Here is a 27,457-nt window from a genome sequence, read left to right as displayed (position 1 = left end):
TAACCTTACGGATGGTATATTGTATCTCAGACAGAGTTCACCATAATGACTTTCTCCTCTTTCGTATACATTCACTCACTGTACCCCCGTACGTTGACGCTCCACTCGGGTTAACTACTAACGAGAGTGCACGAGTACGAGTACCAAAGAGTACCATTAATAAGGATCAGTCTACTTGTAGTACCTTTTTTGGGTACCCAGTGATGATCGATTCGTATTAATGCTTCCGGGGTCACTCTTCTCTCCTCCTGTTTATAGTCACTTGTAGTCAATCTCATCTCCTTCGTCTCAGCAACAACGACAACGACAACAGCAGCAGCAGCAGCAGCATACCTATACACGAAAGAGGTACCGACACAGTTGTAAACGTTACAACTCGACGCTTTGATCGCCGTACCTTGTCCAATCCCACCGCACGCTATTTTAGCTTTTGCTAGCGCCATCTAATAACACTAGTCTGGTTTGGCTTTGCATCTCCCCTTCTTCTGTCGGCTCTAGTATCTCGGCGACTAGTTCTGATCCACTTTGCGAGAGAACTGGACTCTTTCAAACCTCCAACTCTTCTCGCCACTGCTTGCTTTCAACCGCTCATCAATCACACACACAACCTGCAAGTAACGCCTCCAACATTCAATCCCAGACACATATCCATCTATCAGCACACATCACATCTCATAAGAAATCATAAGAACTCAGTGGCGACCTCGTCTCTCTCTTGTTCCCTCCACCCTTCCGTAAACGACTGCCGCACCCCATACATGCAATCCCCGCAGTCGCTTGGCACCACCTGATCAACCCCTGTCGTTCCTCGCCCTCGACCCTTGGACGCCGCCATGATGTTACGCAGCATGAACATGGGAGTAGGAATTGACCCATTAGAAACAGGCAGGGAGGAGCCAAAGTCGTATGTCCGAATTCCCCTTTTCACCCTTATCGTCGCCGTTCCTTGTGACTGCAGCTAGCTGACCACGAGCTCGTTGCAGACGGTCCAATTCTTTGACCGCACACCATCATCAGCCCATCTACAATTCCTTGGCTGAATATACACTCCAATCGACAAATTCCTTCCCCATCGCCTCCTCACTTAACAACTCGTCGTCTATCACCCATCATTCTCATCGACGACCGTCATCGCCCTTGCATAGAATCGACGAGGCTGCCCATTCGGGTCAACCTAGGAGTTATCAATACCCCTTGGAGGCGCCCATCGTCTCGCCAACGAAGAGAGCATCTACCACTAACATGCCCTCCGTCTCCCCAACAAGCTCGCATGCCAACCTCTCTGGTGTAGCTGGGTCGTCAGTCGCCGCTCAACACCGCATGTCTTTCAGCGGTAGACCTCGTCGACCTTCGCCTCTGCTTCACGAAATCCAACCGCCCAGCAGACGTCTTAGTGCGCATCAAATGTTACTTCTCACACCGTTCGGAGGTCCTCTCCCCGCCGGTGCTCTGACAGGTGCAGGGGGTATGGGTATGTCCAGAGGTTCTTCCAGCATGGGTTCCAGTGCTTCGCCCCTCAACACTGCCCCAGCTAGATTAGGAAGTACGACCGACCAGTCTTCCGGGTGGCCCAGAAGGGAGAGCAATCAATCTCTGGCCAGTAGTAGTGGAGCTACCAGTATGGCGCCGTCACCAACTTCCATGGGCATGGGTCGAGAGATGCCGCCTGCTCTCGCTCGATTACCGCCGAGAGCGAGACATTCTCTTGGCGGACACTCTGGTCTTATCAGTCATTCACCTCTTGCGTCAGCGCCTATGACGACCATCGAATCCAGAGGATCATCCGAAGGATCAGCTTCAAGAGAACCCTCAAAGCAGAATGCGGAACGGAACGAGGACTTTATCTCTCGAAACGAGGTTGGACAATCCTCGCGCATACCGGCAGAAGTTACCCCTATGGATCCTGCCAAGCCAAGGTTAATGCCTTCGAACGTCGCTATGACTAGGTCGAATTCCCTCCCTGTGTTGACACTACGAGAATTAATCGCGTTGAAGGAGAAAGACGGCGAGTTGGGCATCCAGAGAGGGGGTGATTGGGCTTGGGTGTCAAGAGAAGCTACTGCGGAAGAGCTAGCGGATGAGTCGTGAGTCTTATTTGTTCACCTTCACTTGTATGACAATGCTAATATATCGACTTCGATAGGTTCGAGGGTGACACACCCGGACTGTCATCTGTTGCTTCTGCCTCCACGTCTACCACTTCCCTCACGACACCATTCGACCTTCCCAACATGAGTCGCAATCCGTTTACGGCCTTCCAAGACCCGTTCGCACCTCGGCCTCCGGCTGCTGCGGATTCCGCTTCGCCAAACGACGCGGTTCACACTCCCGCGGCTACATACTACGCATCGTCACCTGCCTACATCCCTATGGCGACGTCGTCCGACTATCATTACTCCCCGGCGTGGAACGAAGGTCGACGGATGTCGGATGCGCCGCCCACTGCCACTCAGCCTTCACCTAATAGCAAGTCTAGGAAGTCCGTCGACGCTAGGCGTCCCAGCGCTCCCGTCTCTCTGGTCAGGCAGTCACTGGGACTTATCACGCCGAAACAGTCATCTCAGGCTCTTCCAGGCAATCAAGTACAGCCACAATCGCGCCAGCAACAGCAACAGCAGTCTGCTCAGGCCCACTACCAACCTCCTCAATATTCACCTGAATCGCACTCGCATTCGCAGAACCCCTCGCCTAGATCAACCTACCAGGCTCAAATTGGTCAACCCGACGAGCGAAGTCCTGGCGGTACACCGCTCATGGCTCCCACACGTCCTCCTTTGACCCGATATAGGAGTTCGCCGGCGAGATATACTGGTCTTGGCCTGAACATCGTCGTGCGTTCAAATGCAGGTGGCGGAGGTGCTTCTTCCGCTGGAAGAGGCAGTGGCAGCGATGGTTCCCAACCTCCTTCAGCTGGTACTGATCCGCGAGGATCGGTCTCCGGTTCCTTTGCGAGAAGGGGCAGTGGAGTCGCAGGGTCCAATGTTCCTACTGTTGGACATTGGGCAGAAGTGGATTTCATCGATTCTCTAGCTGCGACTTCGATCGCCGAACGTCAAACAAGTTCCCGAAACTCAGGCTCGAGTTCGGTCAGTCCGACATCTCGACCGAACCCACCACTTGCTACCAGCTCAGCTGGCAGCTCCGCTCGCGCTTCTGTTGTGTCAACGGCGAGTGCACCTACCGCTCCGGCTTACACCATTGAACATGTCGCCTCACGACGTTCGCACGTCCAGGAATTGGAAGCATTCACATTCAAAGGTAGAAGCAGGTTCGAATCAGTCGATTCGGCATTACCACTCATGCCTGGCGGAGGCGGAGCACGATTATCCGTCCCTTTCTCAGGTGCGGGAGAGGGATTTGCGTCTCATGCGGATAACGTGAATTTGGTCGGAGTCGGCAAAGTCACTCCGCCCATATCGAGTGTGGACGTTGGAGAATGGGGAGCAGGAGATCCCAAAATGGCTGGAGGGGTAGGAGCGGGCTACAGACGCGGTAGTCTGGGAATGGGAACCTTCGCGAGGTTGAGAAAGGCCATGACTCCGATGACGAGAGATGAGAGGGAGTTGAATGCGGGCGAAGCTAGTACAAGTGGTGCGCCACATTGGTCAGAGAGGCGAGGGAGTTGGGCAGAAGGTTGGACCAAAAGTACTTGAGGTGGAGTGAGATCTCTGACATCTCGAATGGACTTTGTCAGTAGTGTCGGCGAGGAAGGGAGCGAATGAGGGTTGCGGGATTGGACATTTTGGTTTTTCGGTCGGACAGTTCACTCTCGCTTACATACACGCAAGTAGAGGATGTTGTCGTCGGCATTTTTGGTATTTAGGCATATCGCACATACAGTACAAGTCATATCATTTCTCAAACAAACATTGTTGCCATTATGCATCGGTATTGGTTCGTATAACTCATGAGATATACTCTCTGGGTGTATTGATGATTCATTTGCAAAAGAGCAAGTGGATGACAGTGTTTGTACTGATGACCAGCAATGTCCTCCTTCCTCTCCATCGTCCTGCGCCTTCTTAAGCGCTCTTCTCCTCGGCACCTCCTTCTGATTTCGCCCTCTGTCCTATGATCTTGGCACTGACGTTCCTTACATTCTGAGCGGCACGATCGATACCGCCCTCTTGGGCTTTTTTGTACAACGTAAGTGCTGTCTCGAGATTTCCAGCTGGAATAGACGTGACATGTCAGTGATAGCCCTCTGCGAAACATCATGGCAAGATGTGGGTGTGTGAGGAGAAGGGAATCGAACTCACTCGATTCGAGTACGGCGGCGAGGTTGAAAGCGATCTAAACGATTCCATGGCAGCAAATCAGTATATGTACACAATTTGATCACCTCCTGCATGATTACTTTTCGTTGCACTGACCTCTGCATCTCCCGGGGCAAGTTGTAGCGCAGCACTGCGAGGTGAGGTGCAGTGAACAGAAATCAGCTGAAGTCGATTCTCATCGAAATACGAAAGCCACTCACGTCAGGTGCTTGATCGCAAGAGCAGGTTTGGGAGGATCATCCAACACATAAGCAGAAGCGAGATCTACCCGACCGACAGAATCAGCTTTCGGTCCAGATCCAATCAAAGAAAGGCGAGATATGGACAACGACGACTTACTCGTGTGAGCATCGGCTGAAGGTGATAATTCGATAGATTTGCCCCATGCTTCGACGGCTGCTACTTTGTTTTCTGAGGCCAGTGTCAATCAGCTCTGTTTTGTCTTTCCAGAATCGATGAGAATGGATAACGGAAGTGACTTACGAAGGTGGTACTCGCAGTTCTGACAGGGATGACGAAGGATCAGCATACTGTCACCAACTGACAACTCGAGCTCCAGCTCCAATCCCATCTCCATCTGCGTAATCAACTCCATCTCCAGCTCCAGCGTATGATGCCTTTCCCCCCCGGCAGTCCGTCCCGACACTTCCAATAGTCACGATTCAAACTGCCGCTCCCACTCACCGCAAGATTGTGCCACCCCTCACTTGTCTCTTTCGCCTCTACGCTCTCTCTATAAAGTTTCGCGGCACCTGCCAAGTCGCCATCTTCTAATGCTCTCGTCCCTTTTTCGAGAAGATCAAGTGCTCGAGTGAGGGTAGGGTCGATAGTGCTTGAAGGTGTAGAGGAGGGCGTTGCGTAAGCTGTTCAGTGGAGTAGATAACCAAGTATGCACAGTTAGTCTCGCCAAAAGAAAAGCAGGCCTGATCTCAATGAGATGGAGATGCTCACTGCGTCTAAATGTCGATGGACCAGCAACGCCAATGCGAGCCATGACAGCCTGACCTCGACCGACTCGAGCGGTTTGGATGGGCAAAAGTCGTGCTGCCCGAGTAACAGTCGCAATTGTTCTAGAGAGAGATGCCATGGTCGTATGCGTCAAGTATCAAGTAGGCGTTACACAAATCTCAAGCAATGATATATGCAAAGAACGGGAAAGGACGATGTGCTTTCGTGAACTAATGTGTGGTTCGGAAATTCTTACGTTGTTGGTGGAGGCGAGTAGGAGATATAACGACAAAGGTGGTTTCTCATGTTCGCTTTTTAAGCAAAGATACAGCGATAGTCTCAAGGTTGCGTACCGACTCAATGGCAACAGTGCAGTGGGACGGACGAGCTTGTCCAGAACGAGTTGATATGTACAATCAAGGCTACCTGCTCGCGAGATAGGTGACCCATCTCATCTCGCGGCCATCTCTCTGCGCCCTTATGCAGTTCTCATGAGACCGCAATACCTCTCCCGAGTTCTCAACAGTGTTTGTATCGATGTCATGCATCTCATCTCATCCAATCCTGTCCACTCCGCTCAACGTGCCTGTCAATCTAAATGACCTAGATCGATGCCTTCATTATCGAACAGATTACTTGTTCTTGTTACTGCGATGTCAAATCACAACATCAGCACTGTCTCCACTACCATTCTGATCGCATCGCGTTGTCATTCCCCCGTTCTCAGGCCAGACTCGATTCTTCCCGAGAGATTGTCCAACTTGAGATGGCACGAAGACTGTTTTGGTCTGATGTAGTTAGGTGAAAGACTACCACTCACAGATGCCAGTAAGCGGCGTAGAAGGGACTGCCGAAACCGAGAGTAGCGTAGATGGCAAGCTTTGTACCGAACCAGTACTTGTTGGTGACGGAAGTAGGGATGGTGCTATAGTAGATGACGGGAAAGTCAGCATTGATGACAGTCTTGCTCCAGCTCCAGGGTCATATATGTCGGGATTGACCGAACTCGCACTCACTGGTCAACGACGTTCTCAAAGTGGACACCACGAGCTTGCTGTCTGACAGCACCGGTGGGGAAAGAACGAGCGGCTCGGAGGGGAGTAGCAGCGGATCGGACGATGAAGGACATTGTGTTGACTGAGCTGAGTGGTGTGTTATCAAGTACAAGTGAGAAGGAGAGGGTTATAGTCGCGAGTTGAGGGAGGGTGGAGTGGATTGGTCTGATTGGATTGGGAAAACGAGCAAGACGATAGGACAACACAAGGTGCAAGGAAGAGAGAGGGAGTGCTCGGAAAGGCTCGCGACGGAACTATTTATCGGAGTTATAATCAATGTGGCACTTCTCAAGGCAGGTGGAGGATGACCGCGTTGTAACGTTGGTAACAAAAGACAGACGCGTCTGAACATGAGATTTTGTTGCTTTCGTCTAATCTATGGATGACCATCGTTTGATCACTCCCGCTTGCAGAGCATAGACCGAGAAAATATACCCACACACTCGAAGCGACAATGCCAATAGCCACAGGTCTGCCAGCTCGTAACGTTACACTTCGATTTCCGCCCTCATCTTCCAGTCGCAATCCCGACACTGCCGAAAATGGCGAAGAAGATATCGAGGAGACGTATCAGCTCTTAGAACTGCCGGCTGAGATACTGAAGCAGGTAGAAGGGTTGAAAGGGAAGAACGAGGTGTTTCCGTGAGTCCACCATTTGTCTTATCGCTGGTATTTGCCCCGTGGGGTGTACAGGACACCGTTTCTCTTGAGCTAGCCGGTGTTCAAACTGAACACGGAACGCTGACAATAGGCGGTGTACACAGTCTCACGATCAAAGGTCGACCTTCTGACGATGCGACACTCTGTACACCCCAGACGACATTCATGCTTCGAACAGTCGGTATATCCAACTCTCTCTTAGTTTGTCGAACCCCCTCTTCCTCATCACTCAAAACTCCTACTACCTCTTCATCTTCATTAGCATCATCGTCATCGTCCACACTTGAGGTCAGAGATACTTGTCATCAGATCTTGGAATGCGTGCCCATCGCACCCAACCTCGAGAGGATAAGGACGGTCCTCAAAGATAGTGCTTGGCAAGGTTTAGGTTCAGGCGCAGGTGCACTGGGGAAGAGGAAAAGGGCGAATGGGAAGAAGGAGAAGAGATGGACTAGAGCGATGTTGGGAAGCGTGATACAGGCCAGTGAGGGAGAATTGGAAAGGGGTCTGAAGGAGAGATGTGTAGTAGAGGTGGATGGTAAGTGGGATATTCCTTGACTTCAATGCAGTTTCATGAACAGTGGTGGAAACGCTAACCCGTCTCGCTGTCCAGGTCGAATGTTACTCCTTCCGCCTGCACCGCTGAAAGACCTCCTAACGATCCTCCTTTCCCTCTTGACAATACATTACACTACGTCACTCACCACTTCGCCCATCGCACCCATCGTCGAGTCCCTGGAAGAAGATCACGATATCCCCCTTTCCCTGTCACAAGCCGTACTGAACCTATTCGGCACAATCGAAGGCGAAACCTGGGAAGCCGATGCGAAGGGCTTAGTGAGGGAAGTGGGCAGAGGTCTATTGGTCTCTCTGAGAGGAGAGAAGAAGAGGGATGATTTCCTGGAAGAGTGGAAGGCGGAAGTTGGGGAAACATGGGCTGAACATGTGGATTTGACTTTACTTGAGGTGAGTGACATTGACCGATCCCCAGGGCACTGGTCGTGTTTCTTGCACGATCGCAAAACAGCTTTGCTGGACGACACTGCTGAAAGACACGCCTTTGCTAATGCCGCTACTCTTCATTCCGTGCAGGGCGACTACCTCCTGAGTCCACCACCACTCTCTGCTCTATCATCATTCAAATCTCCCTCCCCTATCCTCTCCTACTTCCCCGTCGCCACTCTCCCCTTACAGCCCGCAACTCGATTTGCAGACCTCTTCCTCACGAGACCGAGATGGAGACCCGAAGAGATGGCACCTTTCCTAAAAGGTTTGACAAGGGATGGAGATACGAAGGAGAGGGACAAGTTGGTAGCTAAGTTTGTGAGGGTAGTGAAGGAGAAAGAAGGGGCGTGGTGGTATCCTCGTCGAACCGCTTAGGCCAGTCCGAGCATGTCCATTGACATGGAGCACTGAGTCGTTCTTCATAAGGGTCCACAGACTGCTCTGTCACATATACAGGTCGTTCATCATCATAGCATGTCGTGTTGTATCAATGTCATTATTTATCACCGCGTCTTAGCTCCGTATATATTGCTTGTCCTGCTTAATTCCTGGGCTCGTAGGCGGCTACGACGAAACATATCAGCTACTCCTCATTCTGCATTTTTGCCCAGTGGATGTGCCAAACTCACGCAGGATATCCTCCTGCTTCCTCCTCTCTTCCGCTCTCATCCTTTCCCCTTCGATCCTCTTCCAAACACCATGACCCGCTCCTTCCCCAACGATGACTTTGGCCTCGATCGTCTGACCTCGTCCAGGGTCCGGGAGGGAAGTGTCGCCTGGCGCAGGGATGAATGTGAGAAGTACGTTGTTGGCTGAAAATGTGGGGAGGTTGTATGAAGCGATTTTGAGAGAGGCCTGAGCGGTACATGATGACTCAAATCAGCTCTTTACAGTGCAGACAAATAGAGAGAGGTCAGGATATTTGTGTTCGAGCATGGGGTCGAGGGGAGATCAAAGATACACGTTGTCAGGTCGATTATAGGAGTTCCGCACTCACATATGGTATCTCAAGGGAGGAGAGAACAGGGGGAGCATCATAACTTGGCGGTTCGGAAGGGGCACTAGCGCCACTCGCAGAAGTACCAGGTGTATCAAGTGTATCCGCGATGAATATCACCTACAACAGAGAGCGCCTATCAGCTTCTGCGTTCCCGGGATTAATACAGGTTTAAGGTGATTCGCTCACACGATGATCAGTCACCCAGATTCTACCTTTTGCATTCTCTGTACGTTTAGGGCCTTGGATAGTCGCAGGAATACGAAGTTCCAAATCGGCAGTATGACCAGCGGTGAGCACGTCCTCGCCTAATCCCACGTCATAGGGTATTAGCTTCACCATACGCACACGGCTGGGGGCAATGTGCAAGTTGCGAGTTGCGAGGGAGAGGGAGAAGGAGCGGGCGGCAAATGACGAAGACGGACTTACCATGTTGTAATGGGAGGATGTTGCCCTGACTAAGATGAACAGTGTTGATTGACATGACGAATACAGGTCTAATTGAGAAGTCTTGGGGAAGGTGTATAAGTATAAGTAAAGTTAGAGAGAGCGGGTATGGTGGTAAGTCAACAACACAGACCCTAACTGGACGTCCACACTTGCGAGTGACGATCCCACCGCCTAGAGTGTACCCTAGCGCGCGGAGCCCACGGGTACCGGAGTTGATCACGTGACGTACTTCGACCTCGAGTACTTCGCTTCAACGAAGTGTGATGATGAATCGTATAATCCATCTTATCACTACTTCAGACTTTGCGATATTCGAATAATTCGAGCAAGCTCGTACCACCATGTCCCGCCTGATATCTGCCTTCCGACCAACAACGTCAACAGCCTCTCTGGCTATCGCCGGTCCATCAAACCTCGCCAGACGGTCGTTCGGCTTCCTCCCTTCGGGCTCTGGCTCCGGTTCGGGATTCAGCTCAGATTCTGGATCGAATCCCGTTATCAGAGATGCGTTGGTACCAATAGTAGTGGAGCAGACTGTAAGCGGCGCTGTTGATGACTGTTACATCCAACTAGACAGCTGACGATACTATGTGTACAGGCCCGAGGAGAGAGGAGCTATGATATCTATTCGAGATTATTGAGAGAACGAGTCATCTTCTTAGGACCTGTACGTGAAGTTCCAAGTCACTTCCTTCTCCTCTTTCCGTGGAAACATAGTGCTGATAGTCGACGTCTTCTACCTTCAGGTCAACTCGGCCGACTCTACACTCCTCACTGCTCAACTACTGTTCTTGGAAGCCGAAGATGCCAAACGTCCAATCAACTTGTATATCAACTCTCCCGGCGGCGTCGTCACTTCCGGTCTGGCGATTTACGATACTATGCAATATATCTCGCCGCCTGTTCATACGTTCTGTATGGGTCAAGCGGCGAGTATGGGTAGTTTGTTATTGGCTGGAGGGGAGAGAGGTCATCGATATGCATTGAAGAATAGTAGTGTCATGATACATCGTGAGTGTCACCTTCTTTGACAGAGCACACATCACTTCGAAATTAGGACTTGGTGCTCGCTGCATTGCATTTGGATCAAAGATAGTGTCAATCATCCCAAATACATCTCTGATGCGTATTGTTATCTCTCTCGGAAACTGACGCTCCTTCATTCGCTGCGCAGAACCATCTGGCGGAGCCCAAGGTCAAGCCTCCGACATCGCCCTTCACGCCAAAGAGATCCTCCGAATACGATCCGCTCTCACAGACATCTACGCCGAACATTGTACGCGTCCCGATGAAGAGCGCGAACACGCAAGAGATAGATTCGAAAAGGCTTTGGAGAGAGATTACTTCATGACGGCGGATGAGGCGGTGGAGTTTGGGATAGTGGATAAGATCGTAACGACGAGAGGGAAGGAAGTGAATGCGAAGGACAAGGAGAACGACAAGGAGGAGCAATGATGGGGTGAAAAGGGGAAGAGGACCAGGAAGAAATGAGCACAGTGTGAGGTCAACGCCCAAAACCTGGGGTCGGGACCAGCACTTTGGGGCCAACCAAGCATAGTGCTGGAATAGAGGTGACAATGCATATATTAGCATGTTGATGTCCGTCGAAACAATGACCGAAAGCCACGAAGGGGATAGAAAGATGGATTGCGGGAAAGGGACAAGAGGGAGGACGAAACGAAGGTCCGTGCTTTGTGGCGGTTTCATCCAGGAACTTTCCCTTTTGTTGTTGTTGTGCCAAAGCCAACAGACTGCCCTTTGTTGTGCACACCAAGATGACACACCGCAAACATACCTTTGTTCAACGCATCTTCATGCATGACGGAGGTGGCCCCTGAGACACGATGACAACAACGATGAGGATGATGATGAAGTAGGTTACATACGTTGTCTCAGCCTGGACCGAGCACAAAGGTCCCCCTGTTTTGTTAATGATGATGATCAAAGCGTGTTTCAGTCTGAAATTAGTTTGGTTCAACACATCCTACTATCCTTTTCCTCTTGTTTTTCTCCCCCTGTCCGATCATTTCGTTCTCCAGGATCAGGTTGAAGGACAATCGACAAACCCGGCGCAAGCATCTGTTTACACTGACACTGTGAATGGGCGAATCATCATTCATCATTCCTTCATTCATTCATTTCTCTTCCTTCCCTCATCCTTGTTCTCTATAGGTAATTCAGTTGTTTTCCTTTTATTCTGTCCTTCTCCTTTGTAGACTCTTCACGCTCTCCCTCCGCCATCCCTCCCTTTGTCGTCCTCTTGTCCGCTGATCACGCTAGTCGTCGGATCAGCCCATCTGCTCAGATAGGTAAACAGACTTGCAAATCGACAAAGACTTTCACTCTCACGTACACAGTCGATCCCCTCCTCAACAAACCTTTTGCCGTTAGATTGCTGTTATTCTCGTTGATCGAGATACTCTTCGCAAGAAGACGTCTTTCACTACTCACCCAGTCACTCGTTTACCTTCGATCAACCCACCTTCACCGGTACCTCTCGCGATAAACCATTACCACAGGCTCAAACTCATAACATGCATTTCTCCACCTCGGCTTTGGCTCTACTTCTAGCCACCCTTCCTTCAGCCTTTGGACAGCCAGCGACACACCCTCGTCGATCTCGACATGGGCAATATGCGAGAGACGATGTACCCATCGACAAGATTGTGACAGGGGTCAACGCCATCCAATCTGGAGTGGGCGTGGCTAGAGATCTGGCCGTACAGGGTGCGACAAACGTGGTCGGTCAAGCACTGGTTGCTGATCCCACTGATGTTGGTAAGCGAAAATATTGCTCCTTTGTAAGACCCGAAAGGCTTGAACTGATGAGTGTGCTCAAGTTACCACTACCACAACTACCACCACCGAGACAGTCTACGTCACGCAGACTGTCACCCAAGGTGTCGTAGCGCCTACTGGGTCAGCATCGCCTGCTCCTAGTCCTCTCACTTCCTCCTCTTCTGCATTTGTCCAAGCACTTTCCTCATCGTCCAACCCTATCGATACGTTCGTCTCTAGCGCTTCCTCAGACGGCGTCGCACCGAGCGATATCAATGGACCAGTCTCCCTCACCTCGTCCGCTCCGGCTGGATCAGATCTTGGCTCGATCACTACCAAGAGTACCAGCACCGGCGGCATCGCTTCCGCGCCCACGACGGTCTCATCCAGTGCCCCTCAGAGTACTGGAAGTACCAGCAGTTCCAGCTCGTCCAAGTCCAAGCTCGTCTTTGCACATTTCATGGTCGGCATCGTTTCCACCTATGTCGAATCTGATTGGGCGAACGATATGAACCTTGCCAAATCAAAAGGTATCGACGGCTTCGCCTTGAACATCGGGACCGACTCATACTCAGAAGCACAACTCGATCTCGCCTATTCCGCTGCAGCTTCCGTCAACGGCGGATTCGACCTCTTCATCTCATTTGACTTCAACTGGTATCAGATCTCGGACGTCTCGGGCGTAGCGCAGATGTTGAAGAAATACGTTAATAAACCGAATCAGCTAAGAGTGGATGGGAAACCGTTCGTGTCGAGCTTTATCGGAGATGGCTTCGATTGGTCGGCGGCAGCTCAACAGGTCGGAGAACCGCTTTATGCTGTTCCTTTCTTCCAGCCTGCCGGTGATGTTGCAAACAATGCGGGGTTGAGCGGTCTCTTCTCTTGGTAAGTCACGCATCACCCGTTCTGCACATTGTGAATCACACGAGAGTCAAACAATACCTGGTTCCCATCTTTCCCTGAACTCTTCGTCACTGAACTCGAGCCAACGACTCAAATGAGACAATGCTGACTGGACTATTCACTCACAGGGCTGCTTGGCCAGGTCAGCTTGACAACGTCCCCGTCAACGCATCAATGTCCGATTCGCGCGATCTCGAATATCTCGCCGTCACTCAACCTGCGGGAAAGACCTACATGGCACCAGTGTCAACTTGGTTCTCCACCCACTTTGGTCAGGAAGTATCGTATTCTAAAAACTGGGTATTCAAGAGTGAGACGCTCTGGAAAGATCGATGGGAGCAGATCCTCTCGTTAGGTGATAAGCTCGATTTCCTCGAGAGTGAGTGTGCTCTCCCTCATGCTCGCCTGCTATCCCGTCCTCAGCCTTTCGCCTCATTCCACTACGGCACCTTCAATGGCGAAGGACGCTGACGTTAATACGAAACACTCACAGTCGTCACTTGGAATGACTACGGGGAATCTCATTACATCGGACCTTACGACACCCCCCACACTGACGACGGCTCATCCAAATGGGCTAAAGACCTCGACCACACCGCCATGCTCGATTTCGCGGTCCCTTACATCAAGGCTTTCAAAGCTGGTTCACCGACACCGATCATCGACCAGGACACTCTGACTTACTGGTATCGACCACACTTGAAGAGCGCTCAGTGCGATGGTACCGACATCTGCGGTTCTAAACCTACTGGAAATGAGGTGGGTACAGATAGTTCTCAATGCCACACCGATATTGTCAGATCGCTGATGATGTTTCTATGTGTACAGTACGTGAGCGACACGATCTTCGTAGCGGTCATGACCAAATCAGGTGGTACGGTCACAGTGACATCTGGCTCAAACGCACCAGTCACTCAAGACGTAGCTGCCGGAGTTCAGATGGTCGAGGTCCCTATGGGTGTTGGCAAACAGCAATTCGAGCTGAAATCTACCGGGGGCGGAAGTGGTAGTGGTTCTTCGACCGTGGACATCTCGTCAGATTGCTGGGTGAGTGGCTACTTCAAACTTTGTTTGGGCAATCAGAGTGATTGTAATGAGGAGCTGATGTTTATCGATGTTGTAGAACGGGATCTACAACTTCAACTTCCACTCTGGTACGGTCACCGTCCAGTAAAGTGCTGGAGTTACAGTAGCTCGCACCTCGCCGTGTCCGCGGCGCTGTGATCTGTAGACAAACTCAATCTGTTCTGTGTTTCGATTCCAAATTTGTTCGTGTTCTGTATTTCACTTGTTTTTCTTTTTCCTTTCAATGTCTTCTCATCGTGTAGCTGTGCTTCACTTGTTCTGTTTCGTTGTTCGCGTAGTTTTGCTTCGTATCTCGTATCTGTGTATATCTTGCCATTGCATGGTCAGTGGTACTTGGTCAGTTCCAATTGCTGCTATCGTACAGGTTCACCATCTCAATTGTGGAATGAATAATCATGACCCAACATGCAGTATATACCCACGGTAGCGTACCTCATCGACATGTTGTCGAAAATTCCAATTTCGACAACGATTAGTCATCCGCTTCGAAGAAATCGTCCTTCTCTTCTTCCTCCTCCACCGTCTTTTTCCCATCCTTATTTTGCGAAACAACATTACTCCTCCCCAGCCCAATCTCGACACCTGATCCCAGAGTCTTCCCAGAAGTGACTTCCACCTCTGGCTCTTTACTCAATTTCCCTTCGTCCATCAATTTTAGCGTTTCTTGGAGTAACTCGTATCGACGTTGAGCGCTTTGATCAAGTTTTGATGGGTTAGAAGGTGCAGGGTGAAGTAAGGGCGGTAAAGAGAGTTTGGACTTGGAGTCCTCCTCATCGATTTCATCTTCGGGTTTGGAGGTCGAGGCGGTCGTCGCATTGGAAGGGAAAAGGGAGATGTATTTTTGGGTATTACTACATAATGTACAAGCGAAAGATCAGCCTCGAAGCCCGGATGAAACCCAGCCCATAGGCCACCCTGCAACCCTCTGAAGAGATGTGTAATCTGGAATGTGAGGGGGGTAAGAGGAGGACGAAAACCCACGGATAATGTAAGACGTAATTCAACATGACTCTGGCATCTGTCAAATCTTGTTCGTATCGCGCCTTCTTCTTCTCGCTCTTCCCTTCTTCGGAGATCTTGCGATTCAGTCGTTTTGTGAGACGTAGCAGTTTTTGACGTTCTAAGAGTATGAAGATGCGACATGTTAGCATTTGGCATTCATACACCGTTGAGCTGGAAGTGATGATAGTGGATGGGAATGCCACAGGCGGAATAGAGGATGTAGACTTGACTGACCAAAGAATTTGACCTATACAGTGTGGTAGAGTTAGCGATCTGACATCCACTAGTCTTCTATCCTGGAGAGACAAGAACGGAACGAAATGGCAGTTCCACTACTCACCTTGTGATACTTCGCCCCATTCTTCTTCTCCACTTCTCTCCTCTCAGCAGCAGCTAGATCCGCTTCCAAACTCGTTAATCGACGCTGTGTCGCGATTCTCAATCCAGGTTCGAGCGTTTCCTACGACATATTCGGATGGTCAGCATGATTGATTCCTGGATGTCTTCTAGCTAGTGTACTCGACACCATCTGTCCTCCCCTGATCCCAAAAGGACAATCAATCGCATAACCGACAGTTCTACAAGAAATTGATTCACTCCTCCCTCATATAACCATATGCGATTTATAGCTAGTAGCTCCCGCACAAATCTGACTCACCTTCGCCAATAATCTCTTGGTCTGTCTAATAGCAGACTTGATCTTACTCAATCCAGGCAAAGCACCCTCACTCCTCTGATCCACAGGCAAGACCTTATGTTCCGAAGGTCGTTCCGAAGTCTTGGTGGAAGTCGAAGGACCAGGTCGGGGTTTACGATACTTGTTGAGGGGTTTACGTTCTGCAGGCATCTTGGGCGGTAGTAGTGTAGTTTATAGAGTCTTGTTACAGGTTCTCTTGTATGCACGATGTGTAAAGGTTGATGTTGAGAAGGCAGTTACAATTTTGGATATTTTGACGTCAAGATTATTTTTGCGAGACCATGATCAGTCGCAGACCTGCGAAGGATTGAATAGTTCCGTCGGAGACGTTTGTTGACAATTAACGCAGTTCACCATAGTGACAACATCACATTCCTCTTATCCTCTCTTGGTCGTCCGCTACACCACTCGTCTCCGAATACAAACAACAAAAAATTGCTCAGCTCATCAAACGTGCTATGCTTCAATCGGCGGAAGACGCTCCGAGGATATTGGAACAAGGCCGATCACTCTTCGGCCCAGGATGGAAATACGTCAATTCGTTCGATGATCTAGCAGATGATGAAGATGAGTATGAGGACGAAGAGGATGACGAGGTGGGTAGTGTCATCATCATCGTTATACATCAGTCATCAAATCTCGAAGAGTGCTGATCTGGATATGTATATGCGTGTAGGAGATATACGTTACGCTTGATCTGGGAGAGACGATTGATTCCAAAGCACTGCAAACTGAAACCCAGTATCAATTGATCGTGAGTCGACACCGTTCGTCTGCGACACGCTGTGTAGACGACTTCATAAAATCTTACCGACCATGTTGCTAACTACTTCCCATACCTACGCTACAGGGCCTCGACACTCCGTTACCGTTCCTCAAGCTCGGCAACCATGTCTTCCAAGGCGAAGTGACACCGTTAATAGGCGACGAAGTGATACTAGGTCTAGAACGAAGTGAGTTTGCGACGAAAGGCGTCAAGCTCTGCACAAGTGTACATCAGTTCTAACTGATAGTCCCCGTCCTCTGTTAGATCACGAGAACCCCCATGCCGCTTCTCATCCGCCGCTGTATACCACCTCTCACCGTCTCACATTCCGAGGCGTCACACTCCAATCTCGCACCGAAGCTCCAATCGCGACCGCCAACGAACAAGCACCTACCGTACCCGACATTCCTAACCACCCCTCAACACCTCTCAATCCAACATCCCAAGCAGGTCCTTCTACTCTCCCCGGAGATCCGTTCGAAAGTCCTTCAGCACCTCCTGCTAAAGTACGAGGTAGACCAAAAGGGTCAGGAAGGAGTAGGAGAGTGTTACATGATCCAAGTGAATTGGAAACATTCGATATGGATGGGATGAAACCTCATCAAAGTGGTGAGTACATACGAGACTTGTGCACACGCTGACTATTGGTCAGTCGAGCTGGGACCCAGAGTCATCGAATCGCTTGGTATAGCCTCTCCAGGTGAAACGATCTTACCTCTCACACTTAGTAAGAAAGAACTAGAAAGGGTGATTAGTGATTGGCCAGTCAGCGGTTCGGGGAGTAGAGGTGGGAGAGGGCGAAAACCGAGAGGACTGAGAGAAGTCACTACCGTCAAGCAGAGTGAGGTGGAAGAAGGGGCGATGGACGTAGACGACACTGCGGGAGATGCTGCGTTACCTGCTGGATCAGAACCGTCAACTGTGGGTATTCAGACAATGGGCGAAGGGGCAGTCACCGACATTGAGATGCGAGAAAAAGAAGATGAGGATCCTCCCTGGCAGGTTGTAATAAATGATGGAGTAGCACCATCATAGTCGAGAGATGACGGTTTATGATTCCGATACATGGAAATGATATATGCTATATAATGAGAATGACTATCTGTTGCCGCTACCCGTCTGCAGTTCTGATAAGATGACACCTCCCTCTCTCCTCCTTCTCCTCCGTGAGCTACAGCACCGTGATCTCACTGCTTAAATGGTTGGAGACACCGACGCGCCCAGAAGCCCGCCCATGACTTGACGCGCTACATCCTCTGCATCCTCGTACTCATCCCTTCCGCACTCCTCCTCCTATATTCTCTCCTCTCCATCGTCCTGTCACTCCCACCAACGTTCCCCCATCCTGGTAGAGGTACGACTATACACGTGACGTTATCGTTGGCACCGAGATCCTCAGCGAAATGTACGATGGTCTTGGCAGCACGAGTAGGGTCGATAGACCGTCTGGCCAAGTCGACGATCTCTTGATCCGAGATCAGGGAAGTGATTCCGTCTGTGACAAGGATGAGGTAGGCATGATCGTCGCCTAAGGCATGAGCAGACCACAGGTCAGCAGGAAGTCGAGGCAAAGCAGAAATGACCGTTACGCAAGCAACACATGGCACTCACCATCGATCACGCGAGTTGTCACATCTGGCTCGACCGTGACTCCCGATGGCTTCCAATCACCGTCGCCAAAGCTACACAATCGATCTAATCAGCGACCCCTACTCCTTCGCTCCTCAATACAAAGCACACTCACCCTCTGGTGTTCTCGACCACTCCCATCCACCTCGACTCGCCAAACGAATCTGAGACCAACAACCCAGCTCCCATCCGTCTGAGTCGGGCCGCTTCGACTCTTGATTCCGCATGATGTTTCTCCGTTAAGGGGATGACGTCGCCGGTCGGTCGATGACACAATAATGCACGGGTATCACTGAATAGAGCGAATGGAATGAATTAATGATTGATTAGCCAACTATTTGCAGAGGAAAGGTGTAGGCGACAGTACTCACCCGCAATGAGCTATTGTGAGCGATAACTGCTTGGAAGCCCAATAGGGCTGGCCAGGAGCGTCGAGGGAATGTATCAGAGCGGCCGAGGCTGTTGAGCCGCATCGTTGCGCCTTTCCAGTCGACAAGACTTCTTTATCCGCCTGCACAGTGGAGAATACGATAGTCAGTAGACGTCCCGCACGAACAACGCACGAGCAATGAATTGAGTATTTTGTCTCGTCTGCTCTCTGTTCTCGACGTTGATCTAGGATACGCCCACTACTACTCACCTGAAGGAATGCCAACGTCAATCTCTCTTCCAATGTCATTGACTCCCCATCCGCCGGTTTTCCACCTGAAGAAGCAAACTTCGTCCATCGCTGCACTGCCCCTCCTCTCCACCGTTTGAAATACCCTTCATGATGTGTCTTTGTCCAATCAACAGTTTCGGGAATCTGATCTGATCCAACGGATTCGATAAGTGCGTGTAGGTTATCTTTGAGGAATGAGGATACTTGTCGACCACCATGTCTGAATACCAAAGCACACCGCACCACTGTCAGCTTCACCCTGGCTACATGTCATTTATCATGATCTCGCTCACCCGTCGAATATACCGAAATAAGCTACTTGGTTTGCTAAGAAATCTGACCCAGCAGAGGTCGGATCCCACTCCACGGGCGATTTGATCTTCTTCAACGAATCTCGGATCTCATTTGCAGGTAGTTGGATAGCATGAACGGAAGTTGCATCTTCTTGATACCTGCGCACAAGAGTATATCAATTGAGCGAGCGCACCAACGCAGGTATCGAGAACGAATACGACGACTCACTCTCGTTGACCTCTTGATGAATACACTCCTACAATCTTTGGCGAGCTCAGAGGGACCTTGTACGTCCCTAAGCCAGAAGGTCAAGACCATCAGACGCTATACTAGATTCCGACTCGCACACAGCGGACTAGCTTACCCGATGATGTCGAACCTCGTATGAAGTCGTGTACGCCCCGCTTCGCAGTCCTTGAGCCTAGACCCGAAGCCAGGCAATGTCTGAGTATCATCGATGGATGATTAGCGAGCGCTAGGGCTATATGAGCATGTCCTCGCTCTTGTTGATATCAAGCAGCCAAGCGAAGCAAGCACAGAAGCATGAGCATCTTTCCTTTTACGTTGTAGCCAAGATGTGTTGCAGAGTGTTGAGTGTGGGGTAAAATGTGGGGGAATGTGACGTGTAGAAAAGTCAATGTTGTTGCGCGCTGGGTTCGCTTCGTTCTGTTCAGTAGTACTGGCTTATATGCATCATAACTCGATCATTGATTCCCTTTCATCTTTGTGTCCTCTCTTGTCCAATCAATATCATCTTGCATGTGTCTTCTTGGTGTCAACTCGGTTCTCCCATAATACATCGCATATTGCTTGCTACCACGACGCTCTTAGCTCCATGTCACGTCCATCAGTCCTCGACGACAGTTTATCCCCTTTACCCCAAGCTCAACAATCACCACCGACAGCGCAAGACTGCGATCACGACCACGACCACGATGCGACCGTCTCCTTACGATCACACGTTTCTACTCCCGCCGCTGTAGAAGCTGCAGAAAAAGGTGCAGCAGACGGTGTCAAGCTCAAAATCAAACTGGACACTGTGGACAAGGAGACGAAAAGGATACTCGAGTCCAAACGAAGACACGAAGAAGATGTAGAGAGACACCAACATGAACCTATACAAGCTACTAGAATAGAGGACGAGTGAGTCGTCTCTGTGTCCCTTTTCCCCCAATATCACAGCGGGTCCGACCGCGGGAATAGGTGTACGCGAATTTTTCGAAAACTCGCTCAGACCTCCCCTCCCGAGCTTAACGCAAAGGTGGCGCCACACACACACACGTTATCTGACAGTGTACTGATATGGATATGTTACTTAGCTGGCAAGTAGCATATGTCTGGTCGTTTATCGTCAAGTTCAACTTGAGAAGCAGGATAACGAGGCTTGCAACACTGGAAGAGTAAGTCGAAGCCAAGCCAAACACACCGAAAGTCTACAATCCCCCAAATCGCACTCTTTGCCCTTCTATACTTCCGGCCATTCGGACTTGTGTTGACAATACAACTTCATTCCGATCTGTTTCCACAGCCTAGAACGCTGTCTTGCTGAACCTGTCGCGAATCGACCGGACGACGTTTTGGAAGGTATATTGATTTGTTTCTTGTCAAATCTGAAGCCGGGGTCGCGAAATCTTTCGTGAGTCACGACTTCCCCCAGCTCGGGCACCCCTTGTGAAGGAATCCCGCTTGCGCCCAAGACGTCTCGTGTGAAACGTTAGATGCTTACCGATCTGCTTGCACGTAGATGCGAAAACATCCAATCTCAGATATCCAATTATATCACCGAAACGCTCACCAACACTTCCGAATGGACCGTTTGGGACAGGACCTGGCCTATCAATGAAGAAGATCGAGGAGAATGCTGCTCCACCGATCCGCATCGTGATGAGCTTGGACGATTGAGATACTACGGTGAACCAAAGAGTGCGAGGGCCAAGTTGAATCCATTGACTAAGATCGAGGAGCAAGGCGGAGGATTGTTCGAGTTGGAGTGGGTGGAGAGGGCAAAGTTACTGAGACAGTTGGTGGATTGGCAATGTGAGTTGTCATGGATCCAGGGAAGCGATTTTGGACGGCCTGCTGACGATTGTGGTCGATCAGTGTCTCACTCTGAGTCTATCCGCAGTGTGATCAATCGAGAGTTTGGGGTCGTAGAGGGGAAGGGAAAGAAGACTGCGGAGCCGGCTCCTTCCACAGCGGAATCGATCAAGGTGCCAGCTTTGGGTTTGACTCGTGATAGGGCCAGAGTATGGGGTTTCGATGGTGAGCAATACAGCTGTTGGCATGTTGATCGAATGGTAATGCTGATTGCGGCCCCCAGATTCCTGGCGACTGTGGAAATCTGGTAATCCATACAAACGTCCTTGTGCGATGATCACCATCATCTCGACCAAAGAGCAATACATGTCCTATCTCGAAGATATCGATACTTTCACCTCCCAATCAAACACTAAGCCCGCATCGAGCGGGAAAAAGGAGGCGGCGGCACATGCGAAGTTGGCCAGATCGATCAAAGAGGAGTTTGCTTTGGCGAAAAAGTTGAGGGAGAGAATACCGATCATAGAGCAGGAAGAGCTGGTGAGTGAGATGTGAAGTGCTGCCAGAAAATGGGATGTGCTAATTGTTTTTCGATCTGATCTGGGGCTGTAGAGGATTCAAAAAGCTCGAAGAAAGATTGCCCAGGTTGTGCAGTTGCACCAACTTGCCGAGTTGAGGTCGACTCGAACAAGACGTCAAAGTCGAAAAGTCGATTATAGTTATGATGGTGACGACATCGACGATGTGAGTGTTGAGAGGTTACTTCCGAAAGTAGACGATCGACTGACGTGATTTCGTTCCTTCACTCCCGCAGTTTGACGAAGCAGGACCGTCGAAGCGTAATCGCCGCAACGAAGACTCTTCGGACGGCTTCGACTCCCGAGGGAAACCCATTATACCTGGTGAAAGACGATCTGGTCGAACATCCCAAGCTCAACCGCAATCTCTCCCAGCTCCTATCGATATCCCAAAAGACAATCCAGTCCCCTCGCCCAACGGCAGTGGCGCTATTTCGTCGTCAGCTATCAGTGTTGATGGTCAACCTGAAAGAAAGAGGAAGAAGGGAATGAAGGGTTATGCGTGGGTCGAGGAAGTTGTTCCCTTTGAAAGGTTGTCGGATAAGGAAAAGGAGGCGTTCTTGGCGGCCAAGAAAGAGGAAGAGGAACGAAAGGAGAAAGAACTGGCACATAGTCCGCTCATAGGATCAAAGTCAGAGGCGAGGGATGGAATTGCGGATGTTGTATTCAAGGAGAACGGACATGCGGATGAGGTCCCAAAGGAAGGGAGTAACGACAATCAAATGGACTCGGAAGAAAACGATACGAAGAAGATTGACGGTGAGCCAAAGAACCGCAATGGCGCCACGATCAGTACAGATGGATCCGAAGCGATGGACATTGACGATGACAGTGGAGCGTAAAAGGGGACGTCAAAAGAGATGAGGCACTTTTGCATTATTGGTTTCAGAGTCGGATCGATTTGAACGATCTTGACGCTTTCATATACGAAGACAGCGCACTCGGTGCTTATTAGTCCGGTAGATAACCCGCATTAGATACCCAATATGCTAAACATGCCAATGTGTCTTGAGTCGTTTTGGTAATTAGTCCATCATGACAAGTAGGGATAAGGGAAAAGCTTTCGGCAGATTCGACGTGGACGTGAGACAGACTTGTGCGCAGGTTGTATAACGATATCTGGTTAGTCCTTTACGTATATGGTCATGTACTGCATGTCTCGAACAAACACCTCTGCGTGATTCCGGGATTAATGGGCTGGAAGGAGGGGTAGGATACGTCAGGACGAGTCTTGGCAATACGCTTGGAAACAAGAAGTGAAACTCACCTTCGGGAGACTGTATTGGAGGACGAGGGGTTGTAAAGCGTCAGTAAGGAGATTGATAAAAGGTAAGTGAAACGCACGTTGGCAACGTAGTCGATAGCTGTTACAGGTGAATAACAATTGATCAGCAAAATCCCTTCGACAATATCTCGGACGGTCTCGCAGTGGGAAGACGACCAGCGGCAGTATTGACTCTGCCTTGTGTGTGTGGACAGAATGATTTCCAACTCACCCTTCTGAACGGTGGTGATCTCATCGGCCTCGGCATCAGGGATCTCAATAGCGAACTCCTCCTCGATGGCCATGACGACCTCGACAGCGTCAAGGGAGTCGAGGCCGAGATCGGAGGTGAATGAGGCGGAGGGTGAGAGCTGTGTGTGGGGGGAGTTAAGGGTCGAAAATGTTGATGATAGAGCGGTGGATCGATGAAGTGGAGGTTTAGGAACGGAGCGGAAGATATCGAAAAGCGAGGGACAGTGATACGTCAGGCAGCAGCGAAGAATGCAGTTACGTCGGTGTCAGACCCAAGCGAGTGACAAAAAGTAGGTTGCCAAGAGAAGCAAGTGATATTGATTCGAGACGAGGTTGGTCAATCGAGCATAGCGGAAAATAGGGGATGAAGATTCAGTCCAATCAGCATTCCGAGATTGCACACCTCCTCCCTCCTTCATCTACTATTTCGGTACTCGGTATCCGGTACTCACCTTACCGCCATCGACTTTCTCAAACGACTTCAAAACGTCCAAAACTCTACTAGAGATATCATCCTTGCTCAAACCTGCTGAAGCGGCATATGACCTGGAGATCGGAGCGGCAACGATCTTGGTGATGGATTGGGAAGGTCGGGCGAGGAGGAGAGGGGTGGTTGTTCGAAGAGTGGAGGGGAGAGCTGATCGGAGGACTGGGAGGGATCTGTACATCTTGGCTAGGTGTGTGGGTTTGGTTGTTGTATGTGAGAGTGCAAAGAGAGAATGTTTATTTGTGATATAGTCTTAAGATGTATGACATTGATGCTTACATGGCGTCGTCAGTGAGACTGCAGTGAGCGAGTGAGTGAGACTGCAGTGAGAGTGAGTGCGGTTGTACTGGTAATTTCCGAAAATCACCGATCGAGGAACTCGAGTGGCACAGATTTCAGTAGCAGCGAGCATACAACCTCCATTCGCTGTCTTTGACTTTTACCACTTACATGTGTCCATCTATATTGCAACTTAGCATAGCATCAATCACTACTACCTCTTATACTATCACACACCCGACAAGATGAAGCACGGTATCAACCAAAGAAAGCTAGGCAGGATGCCGGCGCATCGACTCGCCCTTCTCCGGTGAGTCAACGCCTTTATAGGATACTTCATGAATATAGTGGACTGATGATCGTCGTTTTGTAGAAATCTCGTTTCGGCGTTGTTGCACCATGAGACGATCAAGACTACTCTGCCAAAGGCCAAGGAGGCTGCGAAGCTGGCTGAGAAGGTGTGTTGAAGAGCTGGATCCGGAATAAGGAGCAGTGGGCAAGTGCTAATTCACCCTTTGCCAGATCATCACACTAGGGAAGAAGGGCAACAACCAAGCTAAGAGTAAAGCTATGGCCTATCTCATGGTGAGTCCATTTGCGTGGACTGACATACCAAGGTCTCAAGCTTACTTTATTGTGTGACGTTTATACAGCCCGCACACCACGGTCCCTCATCTTCATACACCCCTTCACCGACCAACCCTGCGCCAACCCTCCCACCTCTTTCGTACCCTTCCTCCTCTGCTCAGCCCTTCGATCCCGAGACTTTCACTCCTCCCACATCCCTCTTACCTAAAGTATTCACAACACTCTCCGAACGATATGCTTCTCGACCAGGTGGATATACTCGAATCCACAAATTCGGTAGACGGCAAGGAGACAATGCTCCTCACGCGATCGTGTGTCTCGTCGACGGACCGAGAGATCTGAAATTCGAGTTATTGGCTCGAACAGTCGGAAAAGAGAGTTTGGAAGTTTTGGAGGAGAAGGGTGATCTGGAGGGAGTCAGTGAAGGTTGGGAGGGTTTGAGAGAGAAGACTAGGAAAGAGGTAGAGAGGATTTTGAGATTTAGGAGCAAAGAGGAACAAGCGGCTTTCAAAGCAAAAGCGAGAGAATACGCAGTGAGTCGACTTGCGTAACTTATTGTCATCGGACAAGAATGTCAAAGCTGATACGTTGTGCGCGATAGGACTACCTCCAAGCGGAAGAGTCGGCTTATGGTGGACTTCGAGCTCCTGTCGAAGATGATTCAGAACGACCAAAATACAGACCATCACAGTGAGTTTGGGCATTCACACTCATATCAGACATCCGCTTCTCAGTGTCTTACCACCTCACCCTACTGCTTCACCACGATACTATGCCCTGCTTTCCTCTCGTTCTGCGACATCAACACTGATGCGCTTCTACCTTCACAGACTGATCAAGCCCAAACGTGGACGACCCCTTCATGCCGGTGAGAGACTATCCGGCATGTCCATCGCCAACACCGGTCTCGGTCTCGCTCGCGGAGCTTTGGGTCGCCAAGGACGAGGTAGAGGAGAGGCGGACAGGACACCGAGGTTCTTCAACCAGTTTCGAGATGCCGAGGTGGTAAGGGGGAGTGTCGTTGAGAGAGGGAGTGAGCAGGCTTTGTGAGGTGCATACGTGTGATATATACATGCATAGCTATTAACAACCGTCTTGCGAGAAACAAGTGTTGAGTGAGGGACACCTGAGTCAGACAGTGATGTTGCGTGCGTGCCACCTGAAGTCCGGATCGCGATGACTGTTCAGTTCGGTACATAGAACTCATTTGCGCGGTTATAGCACAGGTTAAGACTAATTGCTGCATTGGCTGATCATACTAAACTATAGCTACATATTTGACTCTTTATCTCTACTCATCTCTCAGATCGTCTCTACTTGAGATCCTGCTTGAGGACGAACCTGTACCTGACCTTGTTGTTCTTGACAGCCTCGATGGCCTTGCCGGCCTGAGACATGGGGAGGATCTCGTCGATGATGGGTTTGATACCCTTCTCAGCGGCAAGTTTGAGCATTGCGTTGCTACAAAGGATGATTTATCACATCAGTCTTCGGTTCTCAAACCAGAGAAGGGCACCGGGAACTCACGCTTCCTTCTTTGAACCGATGTGCGAGCATCCGATACAAGAAGCGTTACTGGCCATGATCTGAGGCTGCAATCCCTCCCAAGGCTTGTCGGGCAGACCAACAGATGTGATCTTACCGTCGATCTTGAGAGTGGAGAGCAAGTCGGAGAGGGGGATCTTCTCCGCATCAGCAGCAGAGAGGATGTAATCGATCTTGTCAAAGTATTTGTCGGCGAAACCATCCTCGTCGGTGGAGACGAACTCGTCCGCGCCGAGAGAGAGGGAGTCTTCTTTCTTGGAAGGGGAATGAGAGAAGACGATGACGTGGGCTCCGAGAGCTTTAGCGAATTGGATGGCGAAGTCTACAATAGCGCACAAGAATAAGCGAAAAGATCAGCGCCAGATACCTTATTGGTGGTGGGATAAGAAGACTGCACTCACGACCCAATCCACCGATACCGACAATACCGACCGTCTTACCGGGTCCGCAACCGTTCCTCACCAAAGGAGAGTAGACGGTCAATCCAGCGCAAAGCATGGGTGCCGCGTCTTCGGACTTGATAGCCTCAGGGATGGAGAAGACAAATCGCTCGTTTGTTCGGATGGTCGTTGAGTAACCTCCTTGAGCTTCGACGCCGTCGGCTGATCAAGGGAGGGGAACATAAGCAAAGGAATGATTGACACCAACGAGACACAAAGCCACTCACGGAACTTGGCGTTGTAAGTGCTACGAAGGAGGATCAGTCCACGTGTCAGTACTCTCCAGCTATATACATGAGGAGGACAAGGGGGACTCACTCCACTTGCTCGGGACAGTATTGCTCATTGTCCTCCTTACACCTGTTACATTTCAAACAACTCAGAACCTGAGCTCCGACACCGACTCTCTGTCCAACTTTGAACTCCTTGACATTATCCCCGACCTCGGTGACTGTGCCGACGATCTCGTGGCCTGGTACACAGAAGGGAACGGACATGGGTCCCCAACCGCCTGTAACGGTATGGACGTCGGAGCCGCATACACCGCAGAATTCGATGGAGAGTGTGACATCGTCAGGTTGAGAAGTCTTGAGGGGGAAATCTTTGACGGTGAAGTCGGTGTATTTGGAGGTATCTAATGAACAGGACGAAAGGTGTGAGCATATTTGGGATTTACCAGTCTACCAGTAAACGATTGGTAGAAAACATTGAACTCACCAGAGATACCGTAACCTTTGGCAGAAGTTTGGGGAGACATGTTGATTATTATTGTTAATTTG

The 27,457-nt window shown here is 50.2% G+C and overlaps 14 protein-coding genes across 14 annotated transcripts; 7 read left to right on the top strand and 7 right to left on the bottom strand.

Annotated features, from left to right (window-relative positions):
- Nucleotides 1-833: 833 nt before the first annotated feature.
- Nucleotides 834-3,653, top strand: CI109_103109 (uncharacterized protein; the record flags this gene model as incomplete). Its single annotated transcript, XM_032001497.2, has 3 exons — nucleotides 834-904; nucleotides 984-2,084; nucleotides 2,144-3,653. 3 exons carry the CDS (start codon nucleotides 834-836, stop codon nucleotides 3,651-3,653), a joined length of 2,682 nt encoding a protein of 893 aa, XP_031864387.2.
- Nucleotides 3,654-4,022: 369 nt separating this feature from the next.
- CI109_103108 (uncharacterized protein) lies at nucleotides 4,023-5,364 on the bottom strand (the record flags this gene model as incomplete). The annotated part of the gene is made up of 8 exons (XM_032001496.1): nucleotides 4,023-4,171; nucleotides 4,260-4,293; nucleotides 4,374-4,407; nucleotides 4,478-4,541; nucleotides 4,617-4,688; nucleotides 4,761-4,779; nucleotides 4,962-5,140; nucleotides 5,229-5,364. The coding sequence occupies 8 exons, from the start codon at nucleotides 5,362-5,364 to the stop codon at nucleotides 4,023-4,025; spliced, it is 687 nt and encodes a 228-aa protein (XP_031864386.1).
- A 493-nt stretch (nucleotides 5,365-5,857) lies between these two features.
- On the bottom strand, nucleotides 5,858-6,354 carry CI109_103107 (uncharacterized protein; the record flags this gene model as incomplete). The annotated part of the gene is made up of 3 exons (XM_032001495.1): nucleotides 5,858-5,873; nucleotides 6,046-6,150; nucleotides 6,242-6,354. The coding sequence occupies 3 exons, from the start codon at nucleotides 6,352-6,354 to the stop codon at nucleotides 5,858-5,860; spliced, it is 234 nt and encodes a 77-aa protein (XP_031864385.1).
- A 380-nt stretch (nucleotides 6,355-6,734) lies between these two features.
- On the top strand, nucleotides 6,735-8,320 carry CI109_103106 (uncharacterized protein; the record flags this gene model as incomplete). Its single annotated transcript, XM_032001494.1, has 4 exons — nucleotides 6,735-6,922; nucleotides 7,045-7,478; nucleotides 7,554-7,906; nucleotides 8,033-8,320. 4 exons carry the CDS (start codon nucleotides 6,735-6,737, stop codon nucleotides 8,318-8,320), a joined length of 1,263 nt encoding a protein of 420 aa, XP_031864384.1.
- Nucleotides 8,321-8,486: 166 nt separating this feature from the next.
- Nucleotides 8,487-9,426, bottom strand: CI109_103105 (uncharacterized protein; the record flags this gene model as incomplete). Its single annotated transcript, XM_032001493.1, has 5 exons — nucleotides 8,487-8,509; nucleotides 8,575-8,800; nucleotides 8,943-9,062; nucleotides 9,132-9,250; nucleotides 9,372-9,426. 5 exons carry the CDS (start codon nucleotides 9,424-9,426, stop codon nucleotides 8,487-8,489), a joined length of 543 nt encoding a protein of 180 aa, XP_031864383.1.
- Nucleotides 9,427-9,733: 307 nt separating this feature from the next.
- CI109_103104 (ATP-dependent Clp endopeptidase, proteolytic subunit ClpP) lies at nucleotides 9,734-10,847 on the top strand (the record flags this gene model as incomplete). The annotated part of the gene is made up of 4 exons (XM_032001492.1): nucleotides 9,734-9,928; nucleotides 9,991-10,059; nucleotides 10,139-10,403; nucleotides 10,567-10,847. The coding sequence occupies 4 exons, from the start codon at nucleotides 9,734-9,736 to the stop codon at nucleotides 10,845-10,847; spliced, it is 810 nt and encodes a 269-aa protein (XP_031864382.1).
- Nucleotides 10,848-11,926: 1,079 nt separating this feature from the next.
- On the top strand, nucleotides 11,927-14,247 carry CI109_103103 (uncharacterized protein; the record flags this gene model as incomplete). The annotated part of the gene is made up of 6 exons (XM_032001491.1): nucleotides 11,927-12,170; nucleotides 12,233-13,055; nucleotides 13,202-13,452; nucleotides 13,567-13,832; nucleotides 13,902-14,120; nucleotides 14,197-14,247. The coding sequence occupies 6 exons, from the start codon at nucleotides 11,927-11,929 to the stop codon at nucleotides 14,245-14,247; spliced, it is 1,854 nt and encodes a 617-aa protein (XP_031864381.1).
- A 384-nt stretch (nucleotides 14,248-14,631) lies between these two features.
- CI109_103102 (uncharacterized protein) lies at nucleotides 14,632-16,008 on the bottom strand (the record flags this gene model as incomplete). Its single annotated transcript, XM_032001490.1, has 5 exons — nucleotides 14,632-15,010; nucleotides 15,141-15,279; nucleotides 15,396-15,408; nucleotides 15,502-15,621; nucleotides 15,820-16,008. The coding sequence occupies 5 exons, from the start codon at nucleotides 16,006-16,008 to the stop codon at nucleotides 14,632-14,634; spliced, it is 840 nt and encodes a 279-aa protein (XP_031864380.1).
- A 308-nt stretch (nucleotides 16,009-16,316) lies between these two features.
- CI109_103101 (uncharacterized protein) lies at nucleotides 16,317-17,659 on the top strand (the record flags this gene model as incomplete). Its single annotated transcript, XM_032001489.1, has 5 exons — nucleotides 16,317-16,454; nucleotides 16,535-16,612; nucleotides 16,709-16,811; nucleotides 16,889-17,233; nucleotides 17,277-17,659. 5 exons carry the CDS (start codon nucleotides 16,317-16,319, stop codon nucleotides 17,657-17,659), a joined length of 1,047 nt encoding a protein of 348 aa, XP_031864379.1.
- A 212-nt stretch (nucleotides 17,660-17,871) lies between these two features.
- On the bottom strand, nucleotides 17,872-19,663 carry CI109_103100 (uncharacterized protein; the record flags this gene model as incomplete). The annotated part of the gene is made up of 8 exons (XM_032001488.1): nucleotides 17,872-18,152; nucleotides 18,236-18,306; nucleotides 18,369-18,545; nucleotides 18,625-18,764; nucleotides 18,894-19,134; nucleotides 19,208-19,366; nucleotides 19,437-19,503; nucleotides 19,573-19,663. The coding sequence occupies 8 exons, from the start codon at nucleotides 19,661-19,663 to the stop codon at nucleotides 17,872-17,874; spliced, it is 1,227 nt and encodes a 408-aa protein (XP_031864378.1).
- Nucleotides 19,664-20,043: 380 nt separating this feature from the next.
- On the top strand, nucleotides 20,044-22,665 carry CI109_103099 (uncharacterized protein; the record flags this gene model as incomplete). Its single annotated transcript, XM_032001487.1, has 8 exons — nucleotides 20,044-20,351; nucleotides 20,528-20,608; nucleotides 20,737-20,844; nucleotides 20,953-21,245; nucleotides 21,309-21,470; nucleotides 21,529-21,785; nucleotides 21,858-21,989; nucleotides 22,060-22,665. 8 exons carry the CDS (start codon nucleotides 20,044-20,046, stop codon nucleotides 22,663-22,665), a joined length of 1,947 nt encoding a protein of 648 aa, XP_031864377.1.
- A 421-nt stretch (nucleotides 22,666-23,086) lies between these two features.
- Nucleotides 23,087-24,007, bottom strand: CI109_103098 (acyl carrier protein; the record flags this gene model as incomplete). Its single annotated transcript, XM_065967237.1, has 3 exons — nucleotides 23,087-23,187; nucleotides 23,320-23,458; nucleotides 23,792-24,007. The coding sequence occupies 3 exons, from the start codon at nucleotides 24,005-24,007 to the stop codon at nucleotides 23,087-23,089; spliced, it is 456 nt and encodes a 151-aa protein (XP_065823309.1).
- Nucleotides 24,008-24,350: 343 nt separating this feature from the next.
- CI109_103097 (mitochondrial 54S ribosomal protein bL17m) lies at nucleotides 24,351-25,743 on the top strand (the record flags this gene model as incomplete). The annotated part of the gene is made up of 6 exons (XM_032001485.1): nucleotides 24,351-24,415; nucleotides 24,479-24,563; nucleotides 24,628-24,690; nucleotides 24,759-25,226; nucleotides 25,295-25,383; nucleotides 25,524-25,743. 6 exons carry the CDS (start codon nucleotides 24,351-24,353, stop codon nucleotides 25,741-25,743), a joined length of 990 nt encoding a protein of 329 aa, XP_031864375.1.
- A 263-nt stretch (nucleotides 25,744-26,006) lies between these two features.
- Nucleotides 26,007-27,435, bottom strand: CI109_103096 (uncharacterized protein; the record flags this gene model as incomplete). The annotated part of the gene is made up of 6 exons (XM_032001484.1): nucleotides 26,007-26,154; nucleotides 26,221-26,560; nucleotides 26,640-26,840; nucleotides 26,906-26,925; nucleotides 26,997-27,312; nucleotides 27,396-27,435. The coding sequence occupies 6 exons, from the start codon at nucleotides 27,433-27,435 to the stop codon at nucleotides 26,007-26,009; spliced, it is 1,065 nt and encodes a 354-aa protein (XP_031864374.1).
- Between the last annotated feature and the right edge of the window lie 22 nt (nucleotides 27,436-27,457).

Source organism: Kwoniella shandongensis, chromosome 5, assembly GCF_008629635.2.
Source record: "Kwoniella shandongensis chromosome 5, complete sequence".
Lineage (NCBI taxonomy): Eukaryota > Fungi > Basidiomycota > Tremellomycetes > Tremellales > Cryptococcaceae > Kwoniella > Kwoniella shandongensis.
Note: the sequence above shows the minus strand (reverse complement) of the source record. Positions and strands in the feature narration are given on the sequence as shown.